We start from the raw sequence: 19,871 nt of genomic DNA on the forward strand, positions 1-19,871 counted from the left end.
GTTGAAAATCAATTGATCATAGATTTGTGGATTTATTTCTAGACTCTGAATTCATACCTATTTATCCAAGTCTATCCTTATGCTAGTGCCACACTGTCTTGGTTACTGTAACTTTGCAGTAGACTTGAAATAAAAAAGTGTGAGTCTCCTTTTTTTTTTTCAAGGTTGTTTTCGTCCCTATGGGTCCCTTGCATTTCCATAGGGGTTTTTGAGTCAGATTGTCTATTTCTGTAAACAAGTCTCCTAGGATTTTGATAAAGTTTGCATTAAATGTGCAGCTCAATTTGGGGTGTATTTTCATCTTAACAATATTAATTCTTTTAATCTATGAGCATGGGGTGTATTTTTGTTTGTTTACGTCTTTTCCAGTTTATTTCAGTAAGGTTTTGTCATTTTCCATGTACAAGCCTTATACTTCTTTGGTTAAATTTATTTACATGTATTTCATTCTTTTTGATGCTATTAGTAAATGACATCGTTTCTTAACTTCATTTTTTATTGCCCCTTACTCGAGTATTGAGTACTAAGTTATCTGCTCTTAAAATACAATGATGAAGTAGGGATACCGTAATAGTCACAGACATATCCATTCAAACAATGAATTAAAATAAAAGGAAAACAATGAGTCACCAATCCCAAGCAACTCTGAATCCAACTGAGAAAACTCTATTATGTTTCAAAGCCCTTAATCCTCTGTGGTTGTGGCTTTGCCTTCTAGTTGCTCAGCTCCACCCTCTGGGCTCCCAATTCCACATTCTTGATTAACAACTCTGCCCTAAATCATCTTTTCTTTTACAAGAAGGGTAACACATGTTTGCAGCTAAGTAGATTTAACCACCTGTTTCCTGCCTGCAGAATTTGGGGAGTCCAACAGCCTTCTTTTATATTTTCCTCTCTCTGTCCAGTACAAGATGGCAGTGTTTCTGCTGATAAAACATTCTCAAGAAACTAGTGGTTCTCTCGTGTATGTCTCAGTGATTCACCCCATTAAGGAAGTGGCTCCTCCACAGATCTTTTCCAGAGAATCCCATCTCTATTGCTGGTTTCTGCCTCCATGGCTGAAGGAACTGAGGAACTTTGTCTAATCTCTTTAAAAAGCTCTCTGTGACATTTTGATACTCGAATTGCTAGCAAAAGATTGTCCAACCACACTCTTGGATTTCCCTTTGCAGCATACTTTTCTGACACTGAATATCCTAACTTTAATGTCTTTTATAATATAGGAAGGCTGAGAATTGTTCAAACCACCAGGTTCTGGCTCTATTTTTGCTTAACAATTCTTTCCTCTATCTCTTTCTTTCCTTTAGCATTGTAATATAACCAGCAAGAAGAAATCAGGCCACATCTTTAACACTTAGCTGGGAAATCTCCTTAGCTAAATATCCAAGCTTATCCCTTATAAGTTATTCTATCCATATAGCTCTAGGACGCCATTCAGCCAAAATTTCTGCGACTTTATAATAAGGATCCACTTTCCTTTGGTTTCTGATATTACATTTTTCATTTCCTTCTGAGTTTTTATCATCTGTGCCTTTAATGTTCATATTTCTACTAACAGTCTGTTCATGGTTCATGATTCTTTAAAACAATACAAGTCTCATCTATCATACTCCTTTCTTTTTGAGGTCGCACTAGCAAAATCATTAATATCTGCATTTCTACTAACAGTCTGCTCAAGGCAATCTAGGATTTTTTCTGTGCTCCTCAAAATTCTTCCAGCCTCTACCCATCACCTAGTTCCAAACCTACTTTCACATCCTTTGGTATTTATTACAGCTCTCATTACTACTCTTGGTGCCAAAATCTGTATTGGTTTTGAATAATCCCATCTATTGCTGCTGTAATAAATTATCACAAACTTAATTCTGACTCAGAATTTTTTTCCTAAGTCTCACATGCCAACAGTTTACATTTTAGAACTAGCAAAATTCCCAGGTCCAAATTTCCTCATCAACATGTCTTGGAGCCTTGAGTCTCATTGTGGTACGTGAGGGCGGCCTCAGATGCCCCAGATGGACTCTAGGATAGAACAGGCTTCACCTCTTCCAGCCGACTCCACACATCCAGCACGTCATGGGCAAAGTTGAAGTACTCAGGCACCGGCTGCCTTCCCAGGCTGATGGCTTCCCAGGTGGCCACGATCTTCTGAGGAACAGGTAGATGTGCTGGCTGCCTGCGAGACCCACAGAATGCCCTGGAGTTCCTCAGTGCCTGGAGGACTAGGTGTCTCAGCCATGGTCTCATGGGGTCGCCTCCTGTCTGTCACCAAAGAGAGGAAAGAGGGCATTGTCATAAATTCTGGGCTTTGGGGACAACACGGAGGTTAGGAGAAACCTGTGGTCAATGCTGATGGTGACTGTGGTCCCTACTGACTTGTAGAACAAACTCTCCACCTTCAGTCTCAGTTCTGCTGTGTGATGGTCATTTCTCTCCTCTGACCCTGAGGTCCGTCCTTTTGACCTCTCACTGACTTGTGGGTCTCTGGGTCTGAGGTCAGAACTCAGAGCCCACTTCTCAAGGCTCAATACTTCAAAGGGAATCCCTCAAAAAGCTTTTGGCCAATCCTGAACTGACCTTGCAAAGCTTAGGACAGCTCTAGGGCAGCACCGTCCAATAGAAATAGAATGTGAGCCACCTGTGCAATGTACAGTGTTCTAGTACTTCCATTAAGAAAAGTAGAAACAGGTGAGATTTATTATAATAATACATTTTATTTAACCAGATAGAGCCAAAGTGTGACCATTTCAATGCATAGTCCATAGAAGAATAAATTGTTAAAGAGATATTTTACATACTTTTATTTATTTTTTGTTTTTTTGGTACTAAGTCCTCACAATCTGAAATAGATTTTACCCTTAGAAACACATGTCAATTTGGACTAGCCACACTTCAAGCGCTCAAAAGCCACAAGTGGCTGCTGTATGGCATGATGTGCTTTTAGTGTCTTTTTAATTTTTTTATTTAATTTTATTATTTTTACAATTTTAATTATTGTTGTTTTTGAGACAGAGTCTCACTCTGTTGCCCAGACTAGAGTACGGTGGTGCCATCATAGCTCACTGCAACCTCAAACTCAAGCAGTCCTTCCACCCCAGGCTTCCTAGTAGCTGGGACTATAGGCACTAGACACCATGTGTAGCCAACTTGGTTTTTTTGTAGAAACAGGATCTCACTATGTTGCCCAGGCAGGGCTTGAACCCCTGGCCTCAAGTGATCCTCCTAACTCTGCCTCCCAAGTGCTGGGATTACAGATGTGAGCCACTGTGCCCAGCCCAGTTTTAGTGTCTCTCTACTCAAAGTGTGATCTTGGGACAAGCAGATGGGACCCCACCCTACATATGTAGAATTAGAATCTGCAAGTTAACAGGATCTTCAGATGAGTCATATGCACGTTAAAGTTTGAGAGGCACTGGCCCGGGAGCTGCATGTGACCTGCGTTTCAGTTTCCTTGCACTAAATTCCACTTAGTAATAATAATAACAAAATATGGTCATAACAACCAACAATAATAACGTGGCACAACGAGAAAAACTGTAACAGCTTCAGTCTATCGAAGGCCTACTGTGTACCAAGCATTTTAAAAGTGCTTAGAGACATTATTTCTCATTAAATCTTTGTAACAACTCTATGCTGTAAATGTTATTTTCTCCATTTACAGATAAAGAAAGTGAAGCTTAAAGGGGAAAAGTGACTTTCAGGTTTCACTTCCTGGAAAAACATAGGCCCCAGCCTCTGCAGTGGCCACCAGGCCTAGGCCTGCAGCCTCAGAGACTTCCTTTCTCTGACCCACCTCTCCCGCCCCTCACCTCTCCTGCCCCTCACCTCCCCTGAACTGAACTCTGCCCGAGTCCTTTTCCTCAGTCTCCCACACCTGGATTCCTCAGGCACCTAAACAGCTGATAATTTAGAATCCCCAGGCCTCCTTCCCATTCCCCGACACCATTTCAGATGTCACTTCTTGGTTTAATCAGCAAAGGCCTCAGAGGCAGCTGACACCTTCATCTGAAAAATTTCTTCCAAATTACCTTCCTCTTGAACGAAAGCACTGCAGAAGGTCTCTGTTTTCTGCTTCAGCTGAGCGGAGCAGGCCTGAGTGCCTGTAAACACTCGGCTCCCTCAGAAAACAGCCTCCCACAGGGAACTTCAGCCCCAAATGCAGCCAAGAGTGGGCGGAGCCAGAACCCGGCAGCTGACACAGTGGCTTCAATTGGTCAGGGTGCGTTGAGCCAGTGACAGTGGCCCCCTGCCAAGTTTTCTCAGTACTCACAGTGGCTGGAAGATCACACCTCAACTGTCATGCCTGGTGGGTGCACCCAAACTGGTGGATATATTCCCTAAAAATTCAAGTCGCCATCTAATCAGAAAAAGCAACAGGAAGATTATGATGTTTTAACAGAAAAGGTGCAATAGTGATAATAATATGGCAGACTTTGTTTCTTTTCTGCTTCGAACCCTCCAGTAGATACAGAGAGAATAGAGGAGTGGTTCCAGGGAATGGCTCTAAGGTATCCCTTTGAAGTCATAGAATTGTTCTAAATTTGGATTGTGGTCATGACTGCACAAGTCTGTAAATTTACTACAAAAAAATAGTAATAATAATTGCACACTGCCAAAAGAAGTTTTTTGGGTTTTTTTGTTTTTTTGTTTGTTTGTTTTCTGAGACAGGCTCTTTCTCCATTGCCCAGGCTGGAGTGCAGTGGCACAATCTTGCAACCTCCGTCTCCCAGGTTCAAGCGATCCTCTTACCTCAGCCTCCTGAGTAGCTGGGACTATAGGCACGCACCACCACGCCTGGCTAATTTTTGTATTTTTTGGTAGAGATGGGGTTTCAACATGTTGGCCAGGTTGGTCTCAAATTCCTGACCTTAGGTGATCTGCCTGCTTTGGCCTCCCAAAGTGCTGGGATTATAGGTGTGAGCCACTGTACCTGGCCCAAAGGTGGTTTTCTGAAAAAGCTTCCTACAGCTCCCTATCTCACTCACAGTCTAAGCCAAAGTCCTGACAATTGCCGGGTGCAGTGGCTCACGCCTGTAATCCCAGCACTTTGGGAGGCCGAGGCGGGTGGATCACGAGGTCTGAAGATTGAGACCATCCTGCCTAACACAGCGAAACCCCGTCTCTAGTAAAAATACAAAAATTAGCCAGGCGTGGTGGCCCCTATAGTCCCAGCTACTCTAGTGGGTGCCTGTAGTCTCAGCTACTCTGGCAGGGGCATGTAGTCCCAGCTACTGGGGAGGTTGAGGCAGGAGAATGGCATGAACCTGGGAGGCAGAGGTTGCAGTGAGCCGAGATGGCGCCACTGCACTCCAGCCTGGGAGAGAGTCAGACTCCCTCTCAAAAAAAAAAAAAAAAAAAAAAAAAAAAAGTCCTGGCAATTGCCTACAGGGCCCCACAGGAATTCCTGCAAGCATTTCTCCTCAAACCTCCTGTCTCACTCTGCTCCAGACATACCGGTCTTTTTGTTGTTTGTTCTCTGAAGTTCCTTTTAAATTATTTTTAATTTTTGTGGGTACATAGTAGGTATATACATTTATGGGTTACATGAGATATTTTGATACAGGCATGCAGTGCGTTAGAATCACATCAGGGTAAATGGAGTGTCCATCACCTCAAACATTTATCCTTTGTGTTACAAACAATCCAATTATACTACTGTAGTTACTTTAAGTGTATGGTTACATTATTTTTGACGATAGTCATCCTATTGTGCTAGCAAATACTAGGCCTTATTCATTCGTTCTTACTACTTTTTTGTACCCATTAACCATCCCCACTTCTCCTCCAACTCCCTGCAACACTTTCCAGCCTCTGGTAACCGTCCTTCTACTGTCTCCATGAGTTCATTTGTTTTCCCGTTTAGCTCCCACAGGTAAGTGAGAACACACAATGTTTGCTTTCTATGCCTGGCTTACTTCCCTTAATGTAATGACTTCCAGTTCCATCCGTGTTGTTGCAAATGACAGGGTTATGAGTGTCCTACAGAGAGGATGCTGAGCCATTAACTGCCTATCTTTGCAGTGATTCAAACATCACCCTGGATTTTTATCCATCACTGTATGTTGTTCCCCCGTGACTCTGTCTCATTTCCTGGCCTGGCCAGTTTGGCCCATTTCCACACAGGCAGCTCCTCTCCCTTGCCACCAAGCTTGGCCACAGGGAACCATCTTCTGAGCCCTCAGTGTCCACTCGCTCAGCATTCAGTCCTCTACTGCGACCCAGGACACAACCTCATCTCTGAATCTGCAGCCAGATGTAAAGATACAATCTCTACCCTCAGAGGGGTGGACGGACTGTTGGACATTATTTTTCCGGCAGTCTAATCTCAGTATCACTACTCTCCATCAGTACTTTTTAGAAGAATATATAATCATAAGACATGACAAATGTTTCATAAATGTTCAATGAAAGAACTGGATACATTTTATAGACAATATAATCATAATTTTATTTTTAAAAAGTATATATTAATCCCATACATAATAAAATATGAATGTTTCTCTAAGTAAGATGATGTATGATTTTAATTAACTCATTTTTTCTGTATGTTCTATGTTTTAGAAATTAAATCCTGTTCTTTGCTAATCAGAAAGAAATTAATGTTATTTTATAAAAAAGCTTTAAGCCGGGCACAGTGGCTCATGCCTGTAATCCCAGCACTTTGGGAGGCCGAGGTGGGTGGATCACCTGAGGTCAGGAGTTTGAGACCAGTTTGGCCAAAATGGTGAAACCTCGTCTCTACTGAAAATACAAAAATTAGCTGGCCATGGTGGTGCATGCCTGTAATCTGAGTTACTTGGGAGGCTGAGGCAGGAGAATTACCTGAACTCAGGAGGCGGAGGTTGCAGTGAGCCAAGATTGCACCACTGCACCCCAGCCTGGGCAAGAGAGCGAGACTCTGTCAAAAAAAAAAAAAAAAAGCAGCAGCAGCTTTATCGGTAAATGAGTATCATCATAAAAGTGCCTATGTTATGTCAAGAAACAACTAACTGTGTGCAAGAGTGAAGCAAAATGAATGAAGGACATTTGGGACAATAACCCAAGTGTTTTAGTTTGTGATTAACAGTTGACAAGTGTGAAAGATGCCAAAATAATATATGCCAGAGTAGATTGTTGATTTGGGCCTGGGAGAAAAAAGAGTCAAACACATCCCAGGAATTCTTTGCAAACACAGCATCCAGAAAAGGAATAACTGGCAAGAAAAGTTGAAAGGGACATGATGAGTTGAAATTAAGACATTCAGGTATTCAGTGAGTGTGGTTCAACCAAAAAGAGTTTTTCTAATTGGCAGATGGAAAACGGTCTTAATAGTAAATGTAATCAATTGATCAAATCCTGGGGAGTAAATGAGGGAGTAACTTATAAAGGGGTATATTTGAACTCATGCATTTAAACAAGCCAACAAATGTACAGAAGTTAAGTATGGGAAGAGAAGAGTGGGGCCGCGTGCCGTGGCTCATCCCTGTAATCCCAGCACTTTGGGAGGCTGAGGCGGGCAGATCATTTGAGGTCAGGAGTTTGAGACCAACCTGGCCAAAGTGGTGAAACCCCGTCTCTACTAAAAATTAGCCAGACGTGGTGGCGCATGCCTTTAGTCCCAGCTACTCAGGAGGCAGAGGCAGGAGAATCGCTTGAACCCTGGAGGTGAAGGCTACAGTGAGTGAAGATCACGCCACTACACTGTCTCAAAGAAAAAGAAAAGAAAGAGAAGAGCAAAGTGCTAGGACTAAAACCCACAGATGTTAAAATTTAGTGAAATGAATGTTAGTCATCTCCATCAGTATTTAATAAGAGTTGGGCAGCAGATAGCCAAAGGCTGCAAACTCTGATAGTAATAACGATGCTAATAATATCAACAGCCTTTTCTTTATTCATTCAACAAATATTTATTGAGCACCTATCACCAGGTAAGCAAAGTAAATTATGTGGAGTTTAGAAGATAATTAATGCTATGAAGGAAAATAAAGCCTGGAAGGATGAGGAACGCCTGAGAGGGGGATGGGGCATTTACAAGTTTAAACAAAGTGGCCAGGAAAGGCCCAACTGTGGAAGTGACACTTGGGCAAAGACTGGAAAGAGCTAAGAGGGTGAACCCTGAGTCCACCTGGGTGAAGAGCCTCCCTGGCAGGGGAAACCACAAGTGTAGAGGCCCTGACGTTGTATTGGAGGACTGGCAGGGACACCAGTGTGGCTGCAGCAGGGTGAGTGGAGATCTTTCCCCCCTAGGAGATGAGGCCAGGGTGGTGATGGGTGAGGGGGCTCCTGCCTTCTAGGTACTGAGCTGCTCATTTTGCGTAAATCATCTTATTTTATCCCATCCCCCTCTCAGGCGTTCCTCATCATCCTTCCAGGTTTTATTTTTCTTCATATCATTAATTATCTTCTAAATTCCACAAAATTTACTTTGCTTACAACACCCCTATGAGTTAGATGCCATGTTACAGGCGTGGAAACTGAACCTCAGAAAGAGTAAATGACATTCTCAAGGCCATAAAGCTGTTCAAGACAGAGCTGGGATTCAAATTCCAATCTATAGGCACTGAGTTCAGAGCCCTCCTGGGCCATACCCAGCGCCCCACACTGAGTTTTGTTTCTGGCCCTTCAAGCGAACTCAGCAAGGGCTACCAGGCAGGGCCCCCTCTTACTCAACAATGGCCCATTCTTCTCCAGGATCACCCCTGGTCCTCTAGAACCCCAGAACTCAGAACTTTGCTGCTGAGGCTGCTGTGGCCTCTGTGTGCCCAGGAAGGGACTTCATTTCTGCCTGTGGATTTCTTTAGAATGCCCAGTCGTCTGCGGGTCCTGTCCTGATCACAAGGAGAAGCCAGGAGCCTCCTCTTCAGGCTACAACCTCCCTTCTTAAGGGCCACAGAGTTTGTGGCCCCACCCCCAGCCCAGCCCCAGCTTGGCCCCAGTAACCCGGGGAGTGGCCTCGGCTTCCTGCAGGTATGAGCTTCAGTGAAAATGGGAAATCTGACTGATGGGCCCTGCCTTGGGAGGCTTCTCTCTGCCAGGTGTCACCAGTTTAAGTTTTAAGTGTGGGTTTTGGTATAGATGGCTACAGATTAGGATCAACTTGAGGACTTTAATAATAATAATGCCCAGACTCACCCAACCCCAGACCAATTAAATTAGAACCTACTGGGTTTGGGTTTGAACATCAGTATTTTTTATTAAACTCTCCAAAGATTCTCAGCATAGTCATGGATGAGAACCACTGAAATGAACCAATTGGGGTTTGCTGTAAGAGTTAAATTAGGCCATTCATTCATTCACTCATTCAACAAACATTCATTGAGCTCCAAATCTGGTACAGGCACTCTTCTGGAGGGGAGAAAACAGCTGTGAACAATGGTATTTACATTAAAAAGTTCAAAACGACAAAGTATACTCAGAAATAATAATACAAAATATGACGCAAACAATGGTGTTATGGCAGAGAGTGCTGAAAGCTGAGATGGGGTGAGACAGAGAGGCCCAGGAAGACCCTTCTGATGATGAGCGTGGATTTGAGCCAGGACCCAGAGAACCAGAAAAGGCTGATGATGTGAGGGAAGGGTGCCCCAGAGAGAGGCAAAGGCCCCAGGTAGGGTGTGCTTGGGAAAGGGAAGAGGCCAGTGTGGCTCCCCAGAGTGCAGGAGGAGAAAGAGAGAGGAGGGCGATAAGGTCAGATGGATCCAGAGCCAGTGGGGCCTGGTAGACCACAGAGAACACTTTGGCTGGTGTGTGGTTTTGTGAAAGGATTGTAAAAAAAAAAAAGAGGCAGAAGCTTTTTCTGCACAATATATAAAAGTGAGCACCCTTTGATAGGCAGAGTGGTGTGATGGAATTCCTGTGTCGAAAGGAAATCTCTGCTGGGCGTGGTGGCTCACCCCTGTAATCTCAGCACTTTGGGAGGCCCAGGCAGGTGGATCACCTGAGGTCAGGAGTTTGAGACTAGCCTGGCCAACATGGTGAAATCCCGTTTCTACTAAAAATACAAAAATTAGCTGGGCACGGTGGTGGGCGCCTGTAATCCCAGCTTCTAGGGAGGCTGAAGCAGGAGAATCGCTTAAACCCAGGAGGCGGAGGTTGCAGTGAACCAAGATCATGTGATTGCACTCCAGCCTGGACAACGAGCACAAAACTCTGTCTCAAACAATAAAAATAAAAATAAAGGAAATGTCTGATTGTTGCATGGGGAATGGGTTGAGGTGAAGCACAAAGAGTAGAAGCAGAAGCAGGATCAGTGAAGAGGTTACCGCACCCTCTTGGGGGGAAACCATGGTGGCTGGGATACAGGGTCTCTCCACAGCATACCGGTGGAGGGAATGCACACAGTTGACACTCAGCACAATATGGCTGGTGACCAGCCCCTCAATTTTGGCTATTCTCATTAATAAAAGTTTCCCATCACAGCCACTTTCCTCTGTAGGGAGCTGATGTTGGAGCTGAGCTTGGACTTTGTGAGGCTGGGAAGATTGGGCTGGGAGACACAGCGGGGCCACAGTGGTGTCAAGCTAGAAAGGCAGGGGCCAGCAGAACCAAGGGCCAAGGCTGAGAGAATAAAGGGGCAGATCAGGGCAGGCTGCAGGCAGGATGGCTGAGAGCACAGTCCCAGGGCTGGACAGGTTGGGTGCTACAGTCTCAGGTGAGCCCTGGGATGCTGCAGAGCTGAGCCAGGTATTGTGGGGACAGATTGGGAGAAAAAACAGGAGCAGGGCAGAGAGAGACTATTTCTCCCACACTCCCAGAAATGCAAATACAGTAGTTCACTTCTTTGCTTCCCTTAGTCAAATGTCAACTTCTAAATGAAGCTTTCCCATGGTCACCCTATATTAAAATATCAGCCAGGTGCAGTGGCTCATGCCTGTCATCCCAGCACTTTGGGAGGCCGAGGTGGGCAGATCACCTGAGGTCAGGAGTTCCAGACCAGCCTGGCCAACATGGCGAAACCCTGTCTCTACTAAAAATACAAAAATTAGCTGGGCATGGTGGCATGCGCCTATAATCCCAGCTACTCCAGAGGCTGAGGCAGGAGAATCCTTTGAACCAGGGAGGCGCAGGTTGCAGAGAGCCGAGATCGCACCACTGCATTGCAGCCTGAGTGACAGAGCAAGACCCTGTCTCAAAAGAAAAGAAAAGATCAACACTCCTCCCTGACTCCATCCCTTTTGAATCTTCTCTTATCCACCTTTTCTCCTTTGCATTACCATCATCTGACACACCATTGATTGCATCTATTTATCTCACTGCTTTTCCCACTACTAAGATGCAAGGAATATTGTTTGTATCCCTAGCACCTAGAATGGTACTTAACATGTTTTAAGACTTCAAAAATATTTGATGAATGAATGAGTGAGCGAGTGAGTAAAGAGGAGCTGTGGCTGGCTCCATGGAGCCAAAGGGAAGCCTGGCGGCCAGAGTCTGACTGACTATGGAGGGCAGAGCTCGCCAGCCGGTAGGGCTTGATCTCCGTCCTGTTGGACCTGAATCACTGGAAATATTTGAGGCTTATGATCCAGCCCGCCCCGGTTAGCAGGAAACCTGACACCTCCCACTGCCCCTTCCTTGATCAGGAACCCAGGGCGAACACTCTCAAAGGCCTGGGAGGCGAGGGCGTGAGGGCGGGCCCACTGTAGCCTCTCCCGCCTGGCTTTTGCTCAGATGCTGAGCCCTCCACAGTGGCTAAGCTGGGCCCATGGTTCAGCTCTGTACCCTGAAGGTGTCCAGCTGACTCAAGGTCACTGGCCCAGTCTCCTCTGTCCTCCAGCAAGTGCCATCCAGACCCCTCAGAGAGGGTCTCACAACCTTGAATTTCAAGGTTTCTGCTCTGAAGTCCCCTTGAGGCTTTTGCAGATCTGGCCCCCTCCTGCCAGGCAAGGGATTCTGGGCACCGAGGAGGTTTGGAAGGTTTGAAGGGACTGTCAGGCCTAGGACGGTTCTGGGTGACCCTCCCTATCTTATGTTTATATCACAAAGAAGGGGTTATTCAAGTGATTTTCTGTAGAATAAAAACTAACTCTCTAGTACTTTGACGTCTCCAGCTGGGCAAAGAATTCTTAGGCAGCCATTTCTCTCACAAGTAATTGAATCAATGAACAAATAAACAAGCAAGGAAATTATTTCTAAGAACAAGGGTTCTACCTAATAGTCACCATGCTGTACCAGACTCAGTCCGGGCTGATAAGTGGCGTGACACCTGGTGAATCCTGAGACCTTGAGATCATCAGGGACTCAAGGCTGGGCTGACAGTAATGAGCCCTTTGGCCGAGACACCGATTTAAATGGTCTGTATCATTCAGCTGTCCAGAAAACCAGGTTATCTACCCGCCCTTCTTCCTTTTCTCCACTTGCCCTTTTTTGGTTTCATTTGACCATGTGCTTCTCAAGCTACAAACTGAATGATAGATTTACCTGGGAGAGGGTTAGGAGACAAAACAATCAATGACAATTCATGGATTTCATTTGGGTCCTGATTTAAACAGACTTAAAATTTATGAGGCCATCGGGGTAATTCGCACACTGTCTAGATATTTGATGATATGATGACATTGTTGTGCATTTCATTAAGTATGATAATAGTATTGTGGTTATTGTGTTGTTTTGAAAAATCTTTATCTTTTAAATATTTATAATAAAATATTTATGGGTGAAGTGACATGATTCCTGGAACTGGATTCAAAATAATCCAGGGCAGAGAGTCAAGAATATAAATAAAATAACATCAGTCATGACAATAAGTGAAGATGAGTGACAGGTACCTTGCGGGCACATTGTACCATCTCTCTATTTTTGTACATGTTCAAAATTTCCCAAATAGAAGTTGAAATAAAACAAAAGAATCATCTGGGGAGCTTTTGAAACATGTAGGTATCCAGACCCCATCCTGAGCAATTCTGAATTAATTGGTCTGGAGTGAGATTGAGTGTCAGTACTCTCCTAAAAGCTCCCCAGAGGATTTTCATGTGTATCCAGGGTTAAAAAGAGCTAATCAAGCTGCAAAAAAAAAAAAAAAAGTATCATCTGATTCCATTTATATTTAAAAATATACATTCAGGCTGGGTGCAGTGGATCATGCCTGTAATCCCAGCACTTTAGGAGGCTGAGGCAGGCGGATCACTTGAGATCAGGAGTTCGAGACCAGCCTGGCCAACATGGTGGAACCAACCCCATCTCTACTAAAAATACAAAAATTAGCCAGGTGTGGTGGTGGGCATCTGTAATCTCAACTACTTGGGAGGCTGGGGTGGGAGGATCACTAGAGTGAGCCTCTGGAACCCAGGATGTGGAGGTCGCAGTGAGCTGAGACTGTGCCACTGCACCCCAGCCTGGGCGACAAGAGCAAAATTCCATCTCAAAAATATATATATATATAGATAGATAGATAGATAGATATAGATATAGATATATTCATAGGTATGTTTACATAGGTATTTTCAACATCTGTAAGGATTCATTCCATACTTCTAAGAGTCACTTTCTCAGCAGTGAGAGAATGGGAGAGATTTTTACTTTCTTCTTGACATTTGTATTGTATTGCTTGAAACTTTTACAAGTGTGTATTATAATTACGACTTTTTAAATATTTACGCTTGATAAAATTTGTTCAAAAATTAAACAGGTTACACTGCAAGGTAGTGAGCTTCCCTTCACAGGGGCATTCAAGCAGGAGCTGGAGGAGGGTGAAGCGGGGGCATTGTAGGCAAGGGGATTCCTGGGGTGCTGTGATGGGGGACTGAACCAGCTATCTCTGAGATCCAGAGGCTCACCCTAGGACTCTGAAATGGTAACTTATGTCTGCATAAGTCTCACCTCGTGGCTGGGAAGTCAGTGGGCTTGAGTGGTCTGCGTTTGCTTCAGCATCCAGCTGCTCCCAGTGGGTTCTTGCTGCTTTAAGCTTCCCCCATACAGTCACTACTGGGCCTGAGGTCGACCTAATACTTTGCTTCTTCTCCAGGGCTGCTGCCAAGCTGCAGGCATTGCCAGGAGGCAATGCTCAGGCCACATTCACCCTACATGGACCGGCTGGACAAGGAAGTGGGGGTGATGACGTAGGGCTCCACCACCTGTGTTGATAAGGTCTCTGTTCCTTCTCCGGCCCCTGCAGGACAGCCATGGACCTACTCTGGATGCCTCTGATGCTGGTGGCCACTTGTGTCTCTGCTGTCCACAGCTCACCAGAGGTTAACGCCGGTGTTTCCAGCATCCACATAACCAAGCCTGTGCACATCCTGGAGGAACGCAATCTCCTAGTGCTAACGCCCGCTGGCCTGACCCAGATGCTGAACCAGACCCGCTTCCTCATGGTGCTTTTCCGTGAGTGCCCCCATCCTGGGTGATGGATGATAGATGGGATGAGGCCTGCCTCCTTGTGTCTGGGGACCAGAAGAGTTTTATATATTGCTAGACACATAAGAACACATATTATTTAAAACGGACATTTAATATATATAGACAGCATCATCTCCAATCTCCAGATGAGAATACTCCAGGGAGTTTAAGCAAATTTTAATATATTATGCCATCCCTCTAGTCTTGGATTTGTATGTGGCTCCTCTGTCCCACTAAAGAGGAGCCAGGCTTTAACCCCAGGTGTCTGTATCATTCTGAGCCTCAGTCTTTCTCCTCTGTAAAATGGGTGTGAACCTAATGACACACTGGATTACAGTGAAGATTAAATGAGACGTGATAAGTTCCTGGAACACAACTAGAGAGAAATAAATGATGGCAGCCTGGGGCAAGCTCTGGAGACAGTTTTTAGACCGTCACTTTTTTGTTTGTTTTGAGACAGGGCCTTGCTCTGTCTCCCAGGCTGGAGTGCAGTGGCATAATCCCAGCTCACTGCAACCTCCACCTCCTGTGTTCAAGCGATTCTCATGCCTCATACATCCGAGTAGATGGGACCACAGGTACCCGCCACCACACCCAGCTAACTTTTGTAATTTTTGTATTTTTAGTAGAGACAGGGTTTCACCACGTAGGCCAGGCTGGTCTCTAACTCCTGGCCTCAAGTGATCTGCCCACCTTGGCCTCCCAAACTGCTGGGATTACAGGTGTGAGCCACTGTGCCCAGCTGAGACCATCACTTCTGCTGTCGGATTTGCATGGTCACTTTTGTTCTTTGGACATTTTGCATCAGCAGACTTTTTAGGGGACAGAGCAGGCTGCTTCTTCCTGAGGCATTGGGACCGAGCCATGCCCTGGGACAGAATGTAAGGGATTTTCCTAACAACTTCCCCATAGTGAGCATTCATGGTGTGCCAGGCACTGTCCTAAGCACTTCATTAAATGTGACATCATTTGATCCTCACAACCCTGTGTGATGGGTGCTATTCATCTCCCTATTTGACAGTTGAGGAAACAGGAACTCAGAAAGGATCAGCAATTTGCCCAAGGTCACACAGCACAAGTGGGGACCACAGACCCCATGTTGTACCATGTTCTCTGTGGCAGGATTTGGAGAATTAGACCGCAGGTGTGAACACTGGATTTGGAATCCTGTGTTCAGAGCCACTCCTGGAAAATGGCTGGCTCCGTGTCAGTGCCCACGTCCTGCTTCCAGGACGTGCCTGACCAGCACCAGGTTCCCAGAGGCTAGTCAGAGCCCAAGGTTCCAGGGAGGAACAGGGCAGGGGAGGCAGGGGGGCAGGGGAGACAGGGGGGCAGGGGAGGCAGGGGGCAGGGGAGGCGGGGGGCAGGGGAGGCAGGGGGCAGGGGGGCAGGGGACAGGGGGTGGGGGGGGCAGGGGGGTGAGGGGGCAGGGGGTGGGGGGCAGGGGGGCATGGAGGCAGGGGGGACAGGGGGGCAGGGGGCAGGGGGGCAGGGGGGCAGGGGGCAGGGGGCAGGGGGGCAGGGGGCAGGGGGGCAGGGGCAGGGGGGCAGGGGCAGGGGGTCAGGGGGCAGGGGGTGGGGGGCAGGGTGGGCAGGGGGTCGGGGGGGCAGGGGGGCAGGGGGGCAGGGGGGCAGGGCGCCTTTCCCTTCTTGGTTTTCACCCGCTTCCCAAGCTGCCCCTCCACCCACACTCCCCTTTGCTCCTCCTCTCGGCTGCTGTTCTGAGACAGCCCTTTCTCCCTTCTCTGTGTGCTGCCCTCTCACCAGAACCATTTACACAGTCCCTGTTACTTCTAGTCCAACCGGTGCAATGTAGTGTGATAAGGTCAGCTTCAGGACTTCACAATCCTACGTTCAAAGGCTGAGTTCTGCCACTTATTGGACTGGTGGCCTTGGGCTGGTGACCTTGAGCATTCTGAACTTCTGTTTACTTGACTGTAAAATGGGGAATTTAATAACATTTATAGGCCAGGCATGGTGGCTCATGCCTATAACCCTGGCACTTAGGGAGGCCGAGGTGGGAAGCTCTCTTGAGCTCAAGTGTTCAAGACCAGCCTGAGCAACATGGCAGAACCCCATCTTTACCAAAAAGACAAATACAAAAGTCAGCTAGGAATGGTAGCACACACCTGTAATCCCAGCTACTTGGGAGGCTGAGGTGGGAGAATCGCTTGAGCCCAGGAGGTCAAGACTGCAGCGACCCGTGATCATGTCACTGCACTCCAGCCTGGCTGAAAACAAACAAACAAACAAACAAACAAACAAATAAATAAAAAAGTACATACATAAAATTTATAACTCCTAGGGTTACCGTGGGGATTAAGTGAAATAATGTGCCTAGCCCAGTGACTGATGCGTAATAAGAACTTAAGAAGATGTTGGCTTCCACTATCATCATCCTTGCCAGTTTTCTCATCTGTACAACCAGGTTAATAATTCGTCCCTTGCAGGTTGTTGTGGTGATGAAAGTGGACTCAGATATGCAGTCCCCTGTCACAGTGGGCACTCCACAGGCAGAAGCTATCACCAGTGGGTTCTTGTTCACCCCACATTTATGCAGCTCAATGCCGGGCCATGGATAGGCTCTATGAGTGTCTTGGTTTCTGCTCTGAAGGACATTACAGTTTAAGCCAGGAATGTCACAAGGCATGAGAAACACTTTAAAACAAAGTGTGATAAAGTCACGCAGTTAAAATAGTCTAAAGTGTATACTTTGGGTGCTCTGAAGTGGAGAAGTAATGGTTTGAAATTGTCCTCAGAAGTGGTTCTTCCAACTGCAGCAGCTGAGCGACCTTCTCTGGCTTGGTTCCTGCTCCCTCATGTCTCCAAGTGCACGAGAGATTCCCAGGCCAATGCAAATGCATGTGGAAGCTTGAAGTTTGCCTTGAAGTGAGAGACATCATCTGTTGGGCTTCCCCTTAATGCCCAGTGATAGATAATCAAAGCCAAAGAGTTAGTAGAAGTCATTGAAATTTATGGTTGTTGATGTCAATATTTAATCAAAGACTTCATGCCAAGCACTGGTAAATTCTAAAGAATCTCTCTTAACCTGAATCACTCATGCATCTTGGTTCTTATGCAACATCAAGGTTTGGTGTAACGTACATTGGGATCCAGGCAAGCCTGAGTGTAAAGCCGAGTTCTTCCATAAACTGGATATGTGGCCTTGGGTGAGTTTCTTTCACCTGTAAAGCGAGAATATTGAAAGTGGTATAGTCATTATAGGGATTAACTGAGAGGCTGTCTATTACCTGACATGTGGAAGTTGCTCAATAAACATGAGTTCCCATTCTCCCTTACCCTGTGGCACTGAGGCAAATGCAGTTCATCAACCCTGTGTCAGTTAAGACAGAGTTCAACTGCAAGTAATTAAGAATCTGCTAATGGTGATATCTTTGTTTGTGTTGCTACAAAGGAATACCTGAGGCTGGGTAATTTATAAACAATAAAGGTTATTTGGTTCACAACTCTGCTGGTTGGAAGTTGGGCATCTGGTGAAAGGTTCAAGCTGCTTCTACTCATGGTGGAATGGGAAGGGGGAGCTGGTGCGTGCAGCAATCACATGTGAGAGGGGAACATGAGAGAGGAGTAGCGGCTGCCAGGCTCTTTTTGACAACCAGCTCTTGCAGAAACTAATAGAGTGAGAACTCACTTGTTACCTTGGTGACAGCATCGAAACATTCATAAGGGATCCACCTCTATGATCCAAACACCTCCTATTAGGCCCCACCTCCAACACTGGGGAACAAATTTCAACATGACATTTAAAGAAAGTTGAACTAACCAAACTATAGCAGGTGGCTTAATTCAAGAGTTGATCTCACACGCTGTGTGAGGCGGGATAGGCAGTCAATGCCTGGCATAGCAGCTCCATAGTGTCAGGGACAAGGCTCCGTCTATTTTCTGACTCGCTCATCCTTGACACATTAAAACTCATGGTCACAAGGTGGCTGCTGTGCTTCTTGCATTGCACTGCATATTCCAGCTAGAAACAAAAAGGGATGGGCAACAAGAAAGAGATAAAATACGTCAGCCACCTATGTCCCTTTAAAAAAATAAAACTTTCCCAGAGCTGCACCCAGTCACTTTGGTAACATCTTATTGGCTAGAACTTGGACCCATGGATGTTTCTAACTGAGAAATCTGGAATGGAGAATGTTTTAGGTTTCCAACCTCTTTAGTTGAGGAAGCAAAACAAAAGGAGGTTATAAATGGCTGATTTTCAGTATTTGCCATAAGATCCAAGGTTATAGGCTAACTTACATGTGCCAAGCATCTTATTAGTTCTTTACATATCATGGGGTCAATTAATACGAGATCAATGAAATCCCTTGAAGAAATAAATTCTAGAATGTATTGCCCACTTTAGTACTCAAACTTCTTTGCTCTAAGTTTGACTAGTTATCTTAAAGATCACTGTGTTTACTGGGAAAGCTAACTGCTATAACAATCACCAAATCGAGGTTCATAAGGGTCCATATCATCTTAGTCCCAGGTGGGTCTGCAGAGAAGCTCTGCTCCATACAATCATTCAGGCAACCAGACTCCTTCTACCTAGGGCTTCAGCCATCCCTTAGGGCCTAGAGTACTCCACAGAAAACTCTGCCTCCAGCCAGCAAGGGGGGAGGGGGACGAGGATGTGCCTCTGGGTCAGGCTAGGCCTGGAAATGACGCCCATCTGTGCTAATCAATGTGTAGGCCATAAGCCAGCAATGTCAGCTTCACTCAGGAGCTCACAGAAATGCAGACTCCCAGGTTTCATCCTAGAAGCATTGAATCGGAATCTGCATTTTAACAAGATTCTCAGGTGATTCACATACATTAAAATGTGAGAAGCACTGGTGTACATCCTTTCTACCCACATTCCATTGGCCAGATCACTGCCCTATAGCCGTGCTTATCTGTAAGAGAGGCCGGGAAATGCAGTATGGCTGTGTACACCAAGAGGTAAAAGAAACCAGGCCTGGAGGACCCACAACATTGCCTTCCTTTAGTCACATTGCACCTGCTTTTTGCTATAAAAGCCTTGAAATGACCTTTGTTCAGAAACAACTCAAAGCTGGGCAGGCTGAGAGGCAGCCTGGGGGAATAAGCTCTTTAAGACAGTGAACCACCAGAAAAAGATTTCTCTTCTGGGCAGGAATGTCAAAAACTATTTTTTCCAAGAGATTGCCTTGGCTCAGGCTAACTTTCAAGGGACAGCTGTTTCTCAAATCCCATGGACACTTGACAGCTCTCACCTTCCTTGACCTTCTTTGCATATTCATGCCAAGACCCCCTAGTGCCTGGTTTCGGTGAACTCAGTCTCTTCTGGATCCTGTGTATCTCTCTGGCCCCTTTTTCACAGTTCTTTTCTATGACTCCTCCTCTTTCCCATAACATTGAAACTAAGGATATAACAGGAAGCCCAGGAACTGAGTCCATGCGCTGGCAGCTGGCCCATGCAGTGTTTAAAAGAAATGAAACATGTCACAATTAAAACTGAATTTGCATCAGCTCTTCAAAAAATCAGAAGATCTGGAAGCACTGGCCCACAGTCCTGCAAGGTGACAATTGGCTGA

The 19,871-nt window shown here is 45.7% G+C and overlaps 2 protein-coding genes across 4 annotated transcripts in view; one reads left to right on the top strand and one right to left on the bottom strand.

The window, feature by feature from the left end:
• ACSM5 (acyl-CoA synthetase medium chain family member 5) overlaps positions 1–4,157 on the bottom strand; it is a 29,451-nt gene extending 25,294 nt beyond the window's left edge. For all 3 annotated transcript variants that reach the window (XM_030800125.1, XM_030800119.1, XM_030800127.1), the window contains exons 1-2: positions 4,026–4,157; positions 2,041–2,259 (exon numbers count right to left, since the gene is read on the bottom strand). In XM_030800125.1, the coding sequence (XP_030655985.1) occupies positions 2,041–2,244 (204 nt within the window). In that variant the 5' untranslated portion in view covers positions 2,245–2,259; positions 4,026–4,157. The remainder of the gene's footprint in view (positions 1–2,040; positions 2,260–4,025) is intronic.
• Positions 4,158–8,700: 4,543 nt separating this feature from the next.
• PDILT (protein disulfide isomerase like, testis expressed) overlaps positions 8,701–19,871 on the top strand; it is a 45,719-nt gene continuing 34,548 nt past the window's right edge. The window contains exons 1-2 of the mRNA XM_003261476.2: positions 8,701–8,943; positions 14,087–14,295. Of these exons, the coding sequence (XP_003261524.1) occupies positions 14,094–14,295 (202 nt within the window). The 5' untranslated portion in view covers positions 8,701–8,943; positions 14,087–14,093. The remainder of the gene's footprint in view (positions 8,944–14,086; positions 14,296–19,871) is intronic.

Source organism: Nomascus leucogenys, chromosome 2 (genome assembly GCF_006542625.1).
Source record: "Nomascus leucogenys isolate Asia chromosome 2, Asia_NLE_v1, whole genome shotgun sequence".
NCBI classification, from domain to species: Eukaryota; Metazoa; Chordata; class Mammalia; order Primates; family Hylobatidae; genus Nomascus; species Nomascus leucogenys.